Here is a 17,987-nt window from a genome sequence, read left to right as displayed (position 1 = left end):
ACCCACTGTGCTACCGTGCTGCCCTGGGAAGCCTTGGCAAGACAATGATTGGAGGTAATTTGTCAGAGATTATTTGTTTCTCTATATTCAATGTCAGTTTGGTTCGCATTCAATTACTGAGAAATGTTTAGTCCTCTCTTTTGTGGGTTAGGGATAAAACAGTGTTATCTGTAAATAAATAGACTTTGAAAGGAGTGCAGACTTTTGGCAGGTCATTAATGTAACAAGGGAACAGTCAAGGACTTAATTCCCTGAGGAGCACCAGCGTCAATCACATTTGTGTTATCCAGTAATCCGTTGCCAACAACTCTGTCTGCACAGATAAGATTGAAGCTATTTTGCACAATTACTTGAGAAGTCAATTTTATGGAGTTTGTTACGGCATGGATGACTGTTTCAACGCCTTTTTTAAAATCGAGATGCTATCTCTTGCAGTACTGTGATAAATCTCATTTGATAAACCGAGAAAAGATGCACAAGTAGAACACCTTCCAGAAAGCCGATAAGTAATCCGATTAATTCTGTGCTTTGTGATTAAATGATACAGTTGACAGTGCACTTTTTCCTCATCGCAGATTACTTGGTGGTCTCATGTCGTACTTGATGTATTAGCTAGGACATAGTAAGCCTCCTTTCAATAAAAAAGGCCTAGTATACAGGTTGTGAAAAATATTACAATAGAGTGCAGATCAAATCCACACATTCTATCTATAAAGCAGCTGCTGGTAATTGTGAACAAAACCTGGGTTAATATTTAATTTTAATTGAAATTATGGATTGTTGGGTTTGGGTTAAACTGTTTTGAGGTCTGCGGTATCCGGTTTTGGCAAGTATATGTGCTGGCACAATGGGTGAAAAAAATACCATTGTGCAACACCACGTAAACAAATCAGGAAGGCCCCTGTTTTCATCCCTGGTCCATGCTGAGTCAGCAAGAATGAAACTGATAATGCCGAGTTCAATATCCAGAGTGGGGAAAAGAAAGGAAATGTCGAGTCAAGATTTTTGTTCCTGATCAGTTTGTGGATAGTGGTTGAGAATAGAAAGAAGCTTGATTATAAATTGAACTGAAGTTCAGGATTACACATAAAAGTACACTTGGAGATGTTACAAGAACGTTAGTGTCACCATCATACCCCAACACAATAACTGCCTTCAGGAAAATTTTCAAACATCAGAGTGTAAATTGGTTAGAGGATAAAGGAAACATAATGACAATTTATTTCTAATGTTTCAAATAGAAGCCACTCTATAGTATCTCAACTCCCGGTGCTGTGAAATGTAAACGTGATTTGGCACAGTAATCTACAACCTCGTTTGCACTTGATTCGCGATAGATCTGAAGTTATTCAACCTTCTAATAATTCAGCACAAACATTTAATGGTTTACAACTCTGCCAGTTTAACTACATAGACCTCCTTTAGAGATTTTGAATTTAAAAACACTAGTCTGTGACCACTGATAACACCCATGGTGCCACCAGTGATCAGTGTGACCTGGAGCTTTGGACGACATCAATAAAGATTCTGGAATCCTTTAGTTTTGGGAATGAGGTCTTTAATAAACTGAGATAAATTCAGAGTTTAATAGCTAGGCATGTTGGAATCCTTCTTTGGCAGTTTGAGACAGTAGTGATCGGGGCAATCTGATGTCTGCTCTACTACTCCCAAGATGTGGATCTAGTTACAGATTGTATAAACCAATAGCCCTGTTTGTTGGGCAGCCTGCTAATACATGTCATATGTAATCTCTGAGCCACTTCTAGTGAAGCACAGATCAGCAGGAAGGAAACCAGTCCTGTTATCCAAGCGCTGTGAAGGTCCCCCTTCAGGTTTGTGTCTTTCCATTTTCTATTTGGTTCAGTGGAGTAAAAATTGGACCTCGTTGCACCTGATATCTAGGTGACAGATGGGGCTTAAGGGCCTAATTTTACAAGGCTACATCCTGCATCCTGAAGACATCCGAAACGCAACTCACCCCATATTGGGTTGCCTGAGTTTTCAGGCTTCTCTAAAACAGATGTTGGAGTCATTTCTGAAACTGAGCTGTCCCGAGCAGTGGTGGAACATGCCCTGACCAGTCACGCTTTCCTGCCTTGGATGTAGCCTTAGAAGTGACCATCAATAAAAGGTAGCTGCTTAAGAAAATAACTTTCACGAGAAGTGAATAGAATGCCAATAATGTCAGTCCCCGAGGCTCGATCGCATGATACATGCCAACGGTTTGCAACGGTTGTTGCATATACACTGTGACGTTAGGCCATGCATGCTAAATTTCCTCTAACTGCTCTGTACAAGAGAACATTCTTATTTTCTTTCTCCACCTCTGGGATGTTCCCAACAAATCATTCAGTCTGCTGTTAACCATTCAGTTTGTACTTATCAGCAAATCCGTATTTTCGAGTCTTTAACGCAAAGCACATTTGGGGAAGCTCCACGATCCTATCCAATGCTCTTGATCCATTAAAACGTCCCCTTATAAAACTACAGTGTTAATTTCAGAGCTTCACTCTGATCCCTCAGTTGCAAAGGGTTTGAAACTAGAACACTGTGTAAAATGCATGACTATATCTAATTAAGGTCCCTCATCTTCACTTCCCCGCCCACCTCATTTCTGTGAGAGATGCTGCCAGCAAGGCAGGCTGTGTAAGCACTATCATTTGACGTGTGGTAGTAGTGGTGTGAGGAGGGGGTTGGAGATATGTTACCTCTGAAGGCAGATCACTCTGATTACTCAAGACCTAACTTTGATAATTCCTTGTGCCCACTTTGTATGGCCAAGTGGCAGGAGTTACCTTGTACCCCAATGTAACTTCATTTGGATTATCAACATTAATACTGTACTCTGCAAACAGTTTACAAAGTATATTTTTTATGCTGAACAAGCCTAATAAGATCCTGATTATAAAATTGGATACTCCAAATGTCATGCTCAAAAAAAATTGACTGAAACCAAGTGTATCATGCCCAATAATGAGGTAAACTGGAATCTTTGTGGAGGATTTGTAGCTCCTACCCAGGCAGGGAAAAGAGGTAGGTAGGAACTAAATATATCACCTCTGGCCGGCATGCTAGATCCATGGTTCCATTTCTCCCTTGCGCCCCTGGTCTTTTTCCCTAGGGTTGGACGGCAGGGCTACCCATCTGGAAGTAACAGGTCTCATCTAATTAAAGGCAATTGCATTCTCCCAAAGGAAGATTTTCTAGTTTGCATCCAGGTTCCCCAGGCTGCAGGGCTGCCTGGTGACAACCTCCTGGCAGCGAACTGTGAGGCTGGAGTCCCAGGAAGGTTAAGAGGCCTTGGCCTCCCTGCCTGGCTAGTTTCAGCAGAAGCTGCAGGCTGCTCTGTGCAGAAGTTTTGCACCTCACCCCCCCCCCCCCCCCCCCCCAATGATTATCAGGCGGCTGAATCTATTTTTTTTTTACTTTAACCTTGAAAAAGTTAGAAATGAAGGGTCCTTCTCCCTCACTTACCTACCATGGCACTCTGCTACTGCTTACATGCTGGAGAACCTCTGATTGTCTCCAGTTTTGACAGCCCATCCTCTGTCTTTAATTGGATAGCAAGCTTTCCCTTTCGCAATTAATTGGCTGATCCAGGGAAAATCCCAGGTGATTGATTTTTGCCTAGATAGTGAGGGCTTCCGACCCCTGTTTCAGCCCAATGGCTGAGTTCAGAAGTCCTCCAAAAAGTCCTGCCCTCTTTCTTTGGCTACCTAAATACAATAAACACATCAAATTTTTAGATTCTGATGTATGCTTCCATAAGTTGTGCCGAATTATTAAAGTAATATTACTTACCAAGAGTTGTTAAACCTGCACTCATCTCACATTTGAGGACCCTCCTCACCCCAGAAATATCAAAAGCCCCATTCATCTGGCTAACTGCAAAGCAGGCATTCTACTCCCTCTGGAAAAATTTGATCTCTCTTGCTATCTTTTTCTTATTAATTTTTGCTTTGCTGAGGGAAATCAAGTCTAAAAGTGTTTATTCCGGCACCCTGTAGAAGGGTAAGCTGGAGTAGGCTTTCGAAATCCTGTGAAATACAGAGACACGTGTACAACACAACAACAAATGGCACCTCCTGGGATCTTAAATATGAAAGAAATCTTAGTCTTTTGGGTCTTGACACTGGCTGCAGTCTAACATTTCCTCTGAGAATTTTTCCACTTGAATTGTTGTGGTGTGGAAGGTAAACTTGCTTCGAAGGACCTCTGTGGCTTCCTTCAACACGATTTGAGCATCTGCATTTTCCTCTGTAATGGCAAGGGTAGAATTAACAGAAAGACAATGAATGATTGTTTCAAGCTGCAAATTTCTCTGGTTGCCTCTCCAAACTCCACCACCTCAATCTATTTCAAAGAGATGCTGCCCAAAAATAGTTATTTCATCTTCAGTGGTTTATAAGGTAAATTAGTTTTGTTCTTTTAAGACAGACATTGCACACATTCAGCTAAACAATTGCGAAGTGATATTAATCTGCTTAAAGTGATTGCTGTATCAATAGCACTGTTGATGCTAAAAAAAACAATGTCTCCCTTTGGCCTTTGTTAAATTTTGTTTAAACTCTCCCATCCATGGAGAGAAATCTTCAATTAGAGCACTGCTTACACCGAATCCCCAGAGGCTGCCATTCACTATTTAGCACAGCTCTATTTAGATTGCAACAGCACATATCGATACACCCACCCCATCTCTGCTGATCTGAACCTGGAATTCACATCCAAGCAATTAAAGTGTTGACAAAAAAAAACAAGTAACATACCTAATTCCCAGCTGTAATGACCACAGAGTCATAGAATTATTGCAGACAGGGGAGGGTCATGTGGCCCATCGTGCCTGCACCAGCTCTCCAAATGAGCAACTCACCTTTCCCCACCTTCTCCCATTTCCCTGCCTTCTACCCGTAACCTTACACGTTCTTCCTTTCCAGATAACAGTCCAATTCCTTTTGGGATGCTTCAATTGAAACTGCCTCTACCATACTCTCACATCACTTTTGCTCCTTTTGCCAGTTACTTTAAATCAGTGCCCTCTCGTTTTCGTTCCTTTCACAAGTGGCAACAGTTTCTCCCTATGTCCAGACCTCTCATGATTTTAAATAATTCTATCAGATTTCCTCCCGGTCTTATTTTCTCAAAGGGAAAACAGTCCTAACCTCCATCTATCTTCATTGCGACATTAACCACTTGAATGGTCACACACTGACAACTATTTCATTTCTAAATAGAAAGATGTAATTAAATGGCTGCAGCAAATTGTGATTGTAACGTTACTCACCTATGGCAATGTGAACAGAAAGCACAGGCTGGTTTAATGTCAAAGCCCAGAGCTGGAGACTATGCATGGCTTTCACTCCTTTAATAGAAAGAAGAACTTCCTTCACTGAATTAAAGTCCATTCCTTTTGGGGTACCTAAAGCAGGGGAAGTAGGATTTGTTTTATTCGTTTATTTTTAAAAAACAAGATTTGTTCAAAATAGGAAATGATGCAAATATATTTCCAATGGTAATTTTCTTCTAGAGGAATTGAATTCCTAAATGTCCTTGTCTTGTATATCATAGAATCATAGAATTTACAGTGCAGAAGGAGGCCATTTGGCCCATCGAGCCTGCATCGGCTCTTGGAAAGAGCACCCTACCCAAGCCCACACCCCCACCCTATCCCCATACCCCAGTAACCCCACCCAACACTAAGAGCAATTTTGGACACCAAGGGCAATTTAGCTTGGCCAATCCACCTAACCTGCACATCTTTGGACTGCAGGAGGAAACCGGAGCCCCCGGAGGAAACCCACGCGCATCAATATTTACTGACATTTCCTTACCTCAATAAGTATCAGCGTTTCATACCTGTTTGGGTATGATTATTTAATGGGATTACCTTAGGGAGTGGCAGCAACACAGTCTCTCAACACAGCACTGTGACCATACTGACCCGGATACTTGGGGATAATCTAGCACAATCCAGCACAATGTCACTCAACACCCTTCTCTTAAAGGATAAGAAATCAGGCTGCCTTGTTCCAGTCAACAGACAAGGAATATATATGTGTTTATGGTCATCTCCATATAAGCATTAGCACAGCGTTCGGACCTCTAGCACCCCCACATACCCTCCCTATTCATTGTCCGAACTGTCATTAAATGTAGATGTTGTGCATTTGCAACGTTTTGTACTTTTAATTTAAGAAAATACCTTATGTATTTATTAGATTTATTTTTTTGCCATAAATCTGTATGCTCGACAAAGTTGTTTGCTCATCTATCTGGCATCTTGATCCTATCAGTTCGTATAATATTTTATAGATCTGTAGCTTGTTGAAGTGCATACAATTTTTTTTTTTAACTGTCCTACAATGATTACATTTTGAAAAGTATTTCTTCGAATGTAAAGCACTTTGAGACGTGGGTGGTCTTGAAAAGTGCTATATAAATGCAAGTCTTTGTTTGGCAGTAAACATTGGTAGTACATATACTTCATCATTTTCATTGATGATCTGGTTGGGGTGAGAAGGGAAAGTGTCAATATATAGATTGTATTTCTCTAAAGAAATGGCGTTGAAATATATCCTACCTTCCATGAGTACACGGAAGACATCCTTTAAAATAGTAATGGTGGAACCCAGGACAAAAATAGAGAAAAAGAAGGTACAGATGGGATCGGCAATTTTATAAGCAGGCTGTAATTGAAAAACAAACAATAAATAGGTCAATTAGCGTGCTTATATTCAAAAAGGATGATTCTATACACAAAGACAACTACAGACCCGTAAGCTTTTATTCAGTTTATTTAAAGTTATAAAATGGATTATGAGGTCAGTTTTCTCCCATCTCGCCTGAAGGCATTTCCTCCTTATTGTGCCACAGGTGTACGGATAGTAGATTCCTTTGGACAGCCCAAGCCTTGTGTTCATTAGTCACATGCATGCCCCTTGCCAATGAATGTTGGAAGACTAATTGACCACAGAGGGCATCACAGTTCAGCTAAACCTGTTGTCTTTATTCAAGTCACTTCAACAGAGGTCACTAAATAGTGATCAAGATTGAGACTCCTGCCTGATTTCCCTCTTCCTAACCCAACAAAGGTCTGATAACTCGGGGATCAAATGAAAGACTTCCCTGATCTGGTAGTTTGGTTCAGCAGGTCACTGAAAGCATTTACTGAGCCGCTGGCTGAATTGGATATATAATTTTTTTTACAGCTCAATAGCAATTCATCATTATTGATTCTGACTGTATTCCTACAAACGGCCCTGCATATCGGATCACAAATGCTTCTGTTACTTTTCATAAGATGTGAAAGAAATAAAGAATTCACTATTTCTTATATAAAGATACTCCAGGGCGGGATTCTCCGGTTGGCAATGCCGAAATCGCGTTTGGTGATCGGCCAGAGAATCGAAGTTTACGACCAAATCGGGGGCGGCGCCACTTCGCTCCGTGCCCTCCAACACAGCGTACTGACGGCCCCCTGATGCTCTCCCCCCGACTGGTCGAGTTCCCGACAGCGTGGGTCTCTCACGGTCTCACCCATCGGGAACTCGGCATGATGGCTGCGGACTCAATCCAGCATCGCCACAGTTGGGGGATGGCCGATCTGCGGGCAGTGGGGACTTTGCCAGGGGCTGGGGGCACAGTGGGAGGGTGATCCAGTGCACGCGAGCCAGACAAAGGGGGGGGGGGGGGGCCTATTTTGCAGGCTGTGTCCAGGAGCAGCCGGTGCCATGTTGCGCAGTGTGGCCGCTGCAGGCCACCGCCGTGCGCAGCCACGGACCTGGCAATTCTCCGGGCTGTATCAGCAGCTAGAGTCGGGTGCTCTACACTGCTTTGATGCTAGCCCACAGCCAAACGGTGGATCGGTGGCCGTTTTGCACCATTTTTTCTGTTGTAAAATGCCACCGTTCCCACACCAGCGTGGGGACATAGCCTCAAAATTGGAGAATCGAGCCCCAGACACCTGGATGGCTTACCCTCGTCTCTACAGCCCTTGTAATTTACACTAATCTCCATTACTGCTTTTAGTGAAGAATAAAGCCAGTGATACACAAAGCCAATACTACTGCGTCAATTGGTTGGAGGTCAGCTAATGTGTGACTATGGAGGACCACCTCAATTTTGCTCACAGGAAACTCTCACTGTTCTTTAGCGTGTGTTTCAGTCCATAAATCTGTGCAATTCCTGGCTTAACCTTTGGACTAGGTATGTGGGCATTTGTCAGTTATCGGTTCAGTCCCCATCCTGCCAAATCAGACAAATTGGCGGTTCAATCCAGCCACCAGTTGGGCAAACCTACTTCCACCACTGACTAAAGCCAGTTGCTTCTTCCCCGTGTTAATGATGCTAAAATTTTGAGCCCCCCCCCCATACACATAATCAGATTTTCCCTGTTGCCTGTTGATGGAAGGGTCTTTCTCATCTGGGCCTACCTTTTAATTTTTAGGGGGGTGGCTTTTGGAAAACACCCTGTCCTCTTTAGATTGTTGCAAAGGGACCTTTAACATCTATCGGAGATGTAGGTAGGTTTTGGGTTTAAGTTCTCATTCTCATTTGAAAGTCAGCATTCTGAGTAGCTCACTGGGGCAATGACTAAGGTCAACCCTAGTATGGGCTTCCAAAGTATAACCTTTGAACCCAGAGATGTTCATAGATTCATAGAATTTACAGTGCAGAAGGAGGCCATTCAGCCCGTTGGGTCTGCACCGGCCCTTGGAACCCTACCTAAGTCCATACCACCCTAACCCCACACTTCCACCCCAACCCAATACCGCCACCCTAACCTTACACCTCCACCCTAACCCCAAACTTCCACTCTAACTCCACACCACCACCCTAACCTCACGCCTCCACCCTATTCCCGTAACCCCGTAATCCCACCTAACCTTTTTTGGACACTAAGGGCAATTTATCATGGCCCATCCACCTAACCTGCACTTCTTTGGACTGTGGGAGGAAACCGGAGCACCCGGAAGAAACCCACGCAGACAGGGGGAGAATGTGCAGACTCCACACAGACAGTGACTCAAGTGGGAATCGAACTGGGACCCTGGAGCTGTGAAGCAACTGCGCTAACCATTGTGCTAATATGCCGCAATGCCGTTTTGCTCAGGATTTTTAAATCCACAAGTGACCATGCCGTCGGGAACTCGGATCATCGGAGGCGCTGAATCTAGGATGCTCTGGAGCATAGGGTGTCAGGCCCGCTAATGATATCCTGCTGTACTTTCACCCTGTGCGGCGAACGACGCATTTACGCCATTTTCGAGGTGTCGGAGCATCCTGATTTACTGCCAAACTGGCGCCTACCCCGGTTTTGGCGTCGCCGCGATTTCGGCGCTGGCAAGTGGAGAATCCCACCCAAGATATTCAACACCTTGGGCAGGATTCTACGTTTCTGAGACAAAGTGTTGAATGGAACACAGAATCCATGGACTTTTACGACAGAAAAACCGGTGCTGCACCTGGACCGATTAACCTACAGTGGAGGGACTAGCACTAGTGCCGCATGGAGCACGATCGATTCCATTCGGGATTAACATTCGGGAGGCTGACAAGCTGCAGCCACAAATACACGTTACAATCCCCACACACACTCATCCCAGCCAACAAGATGGCACTGTGCGCTGGAGCATGCCGATTCCACTGATGGGTTGGCTGTGGCAAGAGGGCACCTGGGGGGGACACCTATATGACCCATGGCGCAAAGTTCACAGTGGGCTGTTAGCAGCATGTGCAGCTGCATGGCTGCCTTCCCAGCTACGGCAATTGTGTTCCCTGCCAGTCCACCCTGACCCCACAGCCCAGCTCCTAGCCACCCCCCGCTACTCCCCTACCCCCTCCCCAGGCTCCTGGCCTGGGAGGAGCCCCTGGTCAGCGGCATAATTTCAGCAAACTGTGCGATTTTGGACACCTTCCATACCCCTTCTCCCTCTCCCTCAGCAATCACCACGCCGGTTTCATGATTTTTAAATGCACAAGTGAATCGCATCATCAGGAACTCTGCCCATCGGAGGCAGAGACTTGCGGAGGTCCCGGAGAATACAGGGTCAGCCTCGCTAATGATATGCAAATGGTGTCTGCAGTACATTACTTCCAGAATGCATTGATGCCACTGTCGAGGTGTTGGATAATTGCGATTTGGCGTCAAATCGCGGCTGCCGCAATTGTGGCGTCGGAATCGATCCTCTGCCCAATCACCTTTCACGATTTGGCGAACTGGGAAGCCCGACCCTTTTCTTTTAAAAAAAAGTGCTTCCTGATTGTATTCCTAAATGGTCCAGCTCCAATTTCAAGATCAGGCTGCTCTCAATTCTCCCAAGGAAAGAGTTACTTGAGTATTGCTGAAAAAAAGAATCATGCTGTTGAAGGTTTTCGTCTTCAGGACAGTTCACAAGAATGCCAATAGTAAAGAGAACAGCAATTTATACTGTATAAGAGAGTGCTGATTGGTTGGCAAGTGGACTCTGATTCATGTTGTGCAGCACCAGTCATTGATCAGATATGGCGTGAAGGGATATCACTTTGTGTGTCTTGGGCATATATGTGGATACAGTGAGCTGTGAGGTTAAATCTTATCATTTTTACCAGCTGGCAGCTTATTACTCTTACATAACTCCACAAGCTTTCTTGTAATGTGCTTTCAAGAAAGGCTGTCTGATCATGCTTAAAGACAGGTACAATGGATACAAAATTGGATCCGTTGTACATATGATTGGATTCATCCTCGCAACATCAATTGGCCAAATGGTTGGGCGGGTTTCTACAATCAGTTCAGAGCAGGTTTTCCCACATACACGGTGAAGGGTTCCTTCACCTTTACGACAACCATGCTGGAGTTGCATATCGCTCGAAATGTCCATGTGCTTGTTCAACATTGCCTGCCTATTTCCCAACTGCTGCTCAAGAAAGACATAGACATTTGCACTATGCCACTATATCATGGTGATTTAGACACACCACCATTGCCTGAATCTGTATTCACTGAACTTATGGAACTCAGCAACTCAAGCTGTTAAATTCAATTTTAATAACACCGTGTATGCCCAAGTAGATGGTGTTGCCATGGGGTTCCTCGCCAGGACCAGCTCTCACAAACATTTTTGATATTTTCAATGAGAAACGCACATTTGATGGAACGACACCTAACCTCCCACCCGTTACATAGTTACAAAACATCCTCCTGCCTCCTGGCTGATTGAATAGTATCATAGAATCTCTATACTGCAGAAGGAGGCCATTCGGCCCATCGAGTCTGCACCGACCCTTGGAAAGAGTACCCTGCCTAGGCCCATGCCCTGACCCTATCCCCGTAACCCCACCAAACCGTTTGGATACTAAGGGACAATGTAGCAAGACAAATCCACCAAACCTACACATCGTTGGAAGGAATACTGTGAAGGGAAACTGGAGCACCCGCATGAAGCCTATGCATTTTGCAGCATTTTGTTGCCCATCGTTGAAGAAAAGTCTGTTCCAGAAGATTCTACACTGTGGCACAGTGGTTAGCACTGCTGCCTCACAGCGCCAGGGACCAGGGTGCTCTGGTTTCCTTCCACAATCCAAAGATGCGCCGGTTTCATGGATTGGCCAAGCTAAATTGGCCCTTAGTGGCCAAAATGTTTAGTTGCGGGATTAGGACGGGAGACTGGGCCTGGGTGGACTGCTATTTCGGGATGATCAGTGCAGATTCGATAGGCTGGGTGCTTCTGCACCAAAGGGATTCTACGCATTCACATTTTAAAAGTTATGAATAGGGCATGCCTTTACTCTATTGAATCCTCTAATTATTTAAACACCTTCTAATGCCAAGGGAATGCCAGCAAAGGTTAAACAACCTGTCCTTATAATTTAGTCCTGGTATTATCCTGGTGACTCTGCACTGTACCCCTTCCAAGGCCAGCATAACCTTCCACAGGGATCAAAACAAAATGGGCTTTTGTGCAATTGAATCACTTCCTCACTTTTAAATTTCAACTCATTTGAGATAAAGTCCAACATTCCATTAGCCTTTATGATTAATTTTTATACCTGTACATTGGCTTTTAAGTGCATGGGCACCTTAAAACCCTTGACTTCTCCACAGCTCTTGTTTTCCCACCAGTGTAAAGATATTGATGTATAAATGGTAGTTTCCAGAGGAATTTAACATTGAAAGGATTAAAAAGAAAGTTGTGCTCCTTTTTTAGTGCAGTGGTTAACATGATCACTGCAGATTCCTGTGAATGCTAGCTGAGCAGAGGCATTAACCTATTTAAAATAAATAGATAGTTGACTTTATTAAAATAGTGAATAGGCGTTAGATGCAAACGCATTCAGCAATACATTATGAAGAGATTACAAAAGAGTTTCAATCTTTCAGTGTCCTAAACTACATCTGACAATATTGGTTCGATATTTTATCATGCAAGTGTTGAATGTACGTCACTGAAATAAACCTGTATAATTAAAATACCATATAAATATAGTTATTAGTATTATGCAAGAACCTTAAAGAAGATGACAGTTGCGGCCACAAACACTCCGATGCTCTGAAACAAATCTCCAATGACATGTATGAAGGCTGCTCTCACGCTGGTGTTGCCCAGGTGGTTTTGCTGAGAAGAGGGTTCATCAGCTGTGCTATTTTCCAACTCTTCGTAACCAAAAGCATGACCATGGCTGTGGGAAGGATTTGATTGATGGAGTATGACAGCCATTCTGCAACACAAAAAATTGTTGTGACAAATCTTATCAAATTCTTTTTATTTTCAAGGACTTTGTGGGCTTAATTTTAAGCTACTTCAGCACTTGTCGCTTTCACATCCTACAAATGATTTCAACAATATGTCAAATTTAAAGGCTGTTGTATTAGAATGTATATATATATATAACCTTATCCTTGATATATTTTGTGATTTTGAGAAACCTTGAGCTATCGTAGTGGTGTTCATCTGTTTGACACATTAGAGACTAAATAAGGTAACCTTTTCTACATAATTTATGTTTAATTAGCATCATTGAACATTTTTATGACACCTGTCTGTATTTTGCTGCTAATAAAACTCATATTACACATTGTGTTATCCTCCGTTCCATACATTTCTATGCCTTTCACAGTGTCAATTAGGTGGGGAAAAAAAGCAAATTTAAACAAGAATGTTGTTCCAAACATTTCAGTAATTTTGTCTCCTGGTTTCCAGGCCTTTGATCATTCTTATATTCCTCAACTCTCCTGTTACTTTCACAAGCATAAATCAGGGCCAACTTTCTGGCCGTTGAAGCAAATTCCTGCTGACGTTGTAATGGAAGTGGAACAGTCATGGATTTTGAGCGCTTCCCCATCCATAAACAGAAAATGTAGAACATAGAACATTACAGTGCAGTACAGGCCCTTCGGCCCTCGATGTTGCGCCGACTTGTGCAACCACTCTAAAGCCCATCCACATGTAAGCATAACATTTTGAGAAAATAAGAACCGAATACAATAGAACATAGAACATACAGTGCAGAAGGAGGCCATTCGGCCTATCGAGTCTGCACCGACCCACTTAATCCCTCACGTCCACCCTATCCCCATAATCAAATAACCCCTCCTAACCTTTTTGTACACTAAGGGCAATTTAGCATGGCCAATCCACCCAACCTGCATATCTTTGGACTGTGGGAGGAAACCGGAGCACCCGGAGGAAACCCACGCAGACACAGTGAGAACGTGCTAACTCCGCACAGACAGTGACCCAACAGGAAATTGAACCTGGAACCCTGGCACTGCAAAGCCAACAGTGCTAACCACGTGTGCACCATCTCATCCAGAAACCCACCACCCCCCGAACCCCGAAGGGTGAATTTCACCTTCTCCAGTTTAAGGATTTCTACATGTCTCCCAACCACGCCAACACCATTAGCGGCTCCATGGAACTCCACTCCAGTAGGATTCGCCGTCAGGTGACCAACGTGGCAAAAGCCATTACCTCCCCTCTAACAACTCTGGCAGTTCCAACATCCCAAATACCGGCATCAGAAGGCCCGGCAACATCTCCATCCGCACAATTTTCAATACCCTTCGAATATCGAGCCCCAGAGCCCCACCAATTGCGAACAACGGCAAAACATGTGAACATGATTTTCTGCCCCCCTCCTCCACATCGCTCCCAAATCTTCTACCTGTGTAAAGTACCCGCGCCTGCATCATGTGAGCCCTATGCACCACCTTGAACTGTACCAATCTCATTCTTGCGCAGGACAAAGTTGCGTTGACCCAGTGCTTAATCTCGCTCCATACCTCCTATCCCAACTCCACATACAGTTCCTCCTCCCACTTCCGCTTTGCCGCATCGTTTAGCATTTTCCCTGTGCCCACCAGCTATCCATAGATGTCCATGATCTTCCCATCTCCCAACTCATCCGGTGATATCAACCTGTCCAACAAAGTGTGCCCCGGCATCCGAAGGAATGAGGGCACCTCCCTTCTAGTGACTGTACATTTCTGAAATCTTGCCAGCCCATAAAAAGTTGACATTAACCTGTCCACCCTACTAAAGACACCTTTGGCAGGAATATCAGGAGGGACTGAAACACAAACAGAAAGCATCGTAGGACATTCATCTTGACCGTTTGCACCCCCTCCCCCAGCTAATGAAAGCTGGAGACATCCCACCACTTCAGATCCCCTTTCATCCCTCCACCAAGCCAACCAGATTCCATTTATACATCATGGCCCAGTAATGGGCCACCTGAATACATAGATACCCGAACCTACTCCTCGCCAGCTTAAATGATAGGTCACTGAAATCTTCCCCTCTCCCCAGGGCATTTACTGAAAACACTTGACTTTAGGTCATACGTAATTTATAGTTCGAAAAATTACCAAACTCCTCCAATATACCCGTAATCCGATCCATGCAAACCAATGGAATTAAAATATACAAGTCATCCGCATAGAATGAGACTCTATGCTCCCTGCCTCTCCTTACAATACCTGAGCAAACCTTGATGCCTGGAGCAATATAGCCAAGGGCTCGATAGCCAATGCGAACAAAAGTGGGGATAATGGACACCACTGCCTCGTACTCCTGTACAGCCGAAAATCTCCTGAGCTAATCAAATTCGTCCTAACATTAGCCGTGGGGCCATATATAATAACCTCACCCATGAGGGCCAAACCTGAACATCCCAACACCTCGAAAAAAATTCCTCAACTCTACTGAACGTCTTCTCCGCATCCATAGCCACAAAAAACTCTGGCCCCCTGACTTTAGACGGCGTCATAACTGCATTCAATAAACGTCTCATATTAATCAGCAGCTGCCTCCCCTTCACAAAACCCCTCTGGTCCTCCGACACCACCTCCAGGACACACTACGCCAAGTGCCTCCCCAATACGTTCGCCTGCATCTTCAAATCCATGTTTAACAGGGAGATGGGCCTAAAAGACCCAGATTCCACGGGGCCCTTAACCAAATCGATGCCCGAGCCAATGTGGCCAGTGGCTCCCCCAATGCCAAAGAGTCAGAAAACAACTCTAGGAGATGTGGGGCCATTTGCGCTGCAAACCATTTGTAAAAATCAACTGGGAAAGATTCAGATGAGCGTATCAACCCAATTGCCTCCATCACCTCCTGTAGCCCCAGCAGAGCCTCCATTCCCCCTCTTCACCTCCAGGAAGACCAGCCCATCAAGAAATCGGTCCATCTCAAGGGGTTCAAACCTATTCAGACTCCTATAGAAGAACTCAATTGCTTTACAGCGCCGTCACCGATGTACCCCCCATCTCTCTCACTTGAACTATCTCCCACGCCGCAGCTTGTTGTCTTAGTTGGTGCACTAGTAGACAGCGGCCTTTACCCCACACTCATATAGGACCCCCCTGGCTCTCTGGAGTTGGCCCACCGGTTCCCATGTCATCAACAAATCAAATTCCCCCTGCAGCCTCTTCTGCTCCACCAAGAGTTCCCTGGTCCATGCCATAGAGTACCACCGATCCATCTCCAAAATTACACACACCTATCACCGCCTCTCCGTCCTCTCCATCTTATCCCTATGGTCCTTATGTGCAATCACCTCCCCCCATACCACCGCTTTCAACGCTTCCCAAAACGTGGAAGACGATGCCTCCCCATTCTGATTAATCTCTGTGTACTCCTTAATTACCAAAGCCATCTTCCCACAAAACTTTTAATCCACTAGTCACACCAAGTCCATCCTCCATGGGGATCCCTGTGACTGGCCCACACACAATCTCACATCCATAAAGTGCATTCATGGGATGTGAGCCTCGCTGGCTGAGCCAGCATTTATTGCCCAATCCTTGAGGGCAATTAAGAGTCAACTACATTGCTGTGTATCAGGAGTCATATGTAGACCAGACCAGGTAAGGGCGATTTCCTGAAAGATCATTAGTGAATGCGGTCAGTTTTTGACGACAATGGTTTCACGGCCATCATAAGACTTTTAATGCCCGATATTTTACTGAATTCAAATTTCACTATCTGCCATGGTGGGATTCAAACCCATGTACCCAGAGCATTACCCTAGGTTTCTGGATCGCTCGTCCAGCGACAAGACTATTCTCCACTACCTCTGGAAAACTGTGAGAAAGGTTAGGTTTAATAATGATTCCCACACTGTTGAAATAAATTTCCAGCATTATTTAGGTTCATCTGAAGAACTGGTGAGGTACTGAAGGTCTTAAGCATCTGTGAACCCCTGCCACAAGATGAATCAGCAACTTCACATGGCAGGGAAGAAAATAGTTTCATTCATGAACAGATTTTTTATTTTCCTGAAAAAAAGAGATATTTAGTCAAAGCTTTTCATCTCATACTCATCAGGATAATCATAAAAATACCAATGTAAGGTAAAACAAGTTCATACAGTGTGAGATGAAAGTGCTCATTGGTTGGCATATGGACTCTAATTGGTGGAGGTGTTGTCATGGAGAATGCATCAGCTGATGGTGGCTGACAGCTAACTGCCAGAAATTATTTGAAATTTAAACCTAATTGTCAAGACATTGACCTGAATAAACCAGCGAATGGCTGTCACTTATATTGTTTGGCTAAAACAGGCATAATGTGTGTTTTTTCTGTCGGCAAAATGCGGAGTCTTGAGTTTTAATATATGTAGCTTCAGTACATGCAAATGTGCCACATTGAAAGCCTAGCTGACAATCTTAAAATGGTTGTCAGTGTAATTCATAACAAACTGAGGATTATTGAGCAAATATTGTCCAATTGTGCAATTACAACTCGTTTTGAGTTTTGCAAGCACGGACTTATTGCCTGTACAGCCTACATGCCCATCATCACACTAGCACTGAAATTGATGTACCATATTACTAATTTGTGTGATAGGCAGAACATTTTTTTGACTTGACAACATGATACTGTTAGTGGCGAATACCTCTCATGAGCTTCACCTGTTCCTAAACTTTTTGAGATACTGTAATCTGCAGTGGTTAGGACTTAAAGTGATGATCTTAGGTCTATTTATGAGCTTGTGTGATATACAGTGCAAAATGATCTGATCAAGGTAGCTACTATCCCGCAAGATGTCTTTGCCCTATTTCAGTGTCAAGCTTACATGGTAAACAAATAGCTTAGGCCCTATTTACAAGGTTGCTGATAAGAAAAATCCTATAGTATGCGTGACTGTAAGAATCCCAACATGTATATTGACTAGCGAAGGTAGGCATGAGGTAGACCATGCTAGAGAACCCCTGGCAGGTTTCACAACTCGTACGTCAAGGAAAGGAAGTGCATTTGACTGCTCCATTTCAAAGGTGAATTTAGTGCAGGATGGAGCCCGTTAAGACACGTAAGGAAATTATTACATGCAGCTGCGGATTTAAATACACCAAACGTATCATCTACATATTGGAAATAGCAAAGGGTAGGAGGTTAGGTGACATCCCACCAAAGACAGGATTCTCATGAAACCCAACTAAGATGTTTGTGAGTGCTGGGCCTAGAGGGATCCTATGACATCATCTACTAGGCCATGCATGGTGC

At 44.0% G+C, this 17,987-nt stretch overlaps 1 protein-coding gene across 2 annotated transcripts in view; it reads right to left on the bottom strand.

The window, feature by feature from the left end:
- Window positions 1-3,426: 3,426 nt before the first annotated feature.
- The window catches only part of slc30a2 (solute carrier family 30 member 2), a 122,755-nt gene continuing 108,194 nt past the window's right edge, over window positions 3,427-17,987 (bottom strand). For both annotated transcript variants that reach the window (XM_038800033.1, XM_038800034.1), the window contains 4 exons: window positions 12,486-12,696; window positions 6,578-6,683; window positions 5,282-5,416; window positions 3,427-4,257 (listed from right to left, as the gene is read on the bottom strand). In XM_038800033.1, the coding sequence (XP_038655961.1) occupies window positions 4,112-4,257; window positions 5,282-5,416; window positions 6,578-6,683; window positions 12,486-12,696 (598 nt within the window). In that variant the 3' untranslated portion in view covers window positions 3,427-4,111. The remainder of the gene's footprint in view (window positions 4,258-5,281; window positions 5,417-6,577; window positions 6,684-12,485; window positions 12,697-17,987) is intronic.

The sequence above is a fragment of the Scyliorhinus canicula genome, chromosome 6, assembly GCF_902713615.1.
Source record: "Scyliorhinus canicula chromosome 6, sScyCan1.1, whole genome shotgun sequence".
NCBI classification, from domain to species: domain Eukaryota; kingdom Metazoa; phylum Chordata; class Chondrichthyes; order Carcharhiniformes; family Scyliorhinidae; genus Scyliorhinus; species Scyliorhinus canicula.
The sequence above is the reverse complement of the archived record's forward strand: the minus strand, read 5'-3'. Positions and strand labels throughout refer to the sequence as shown.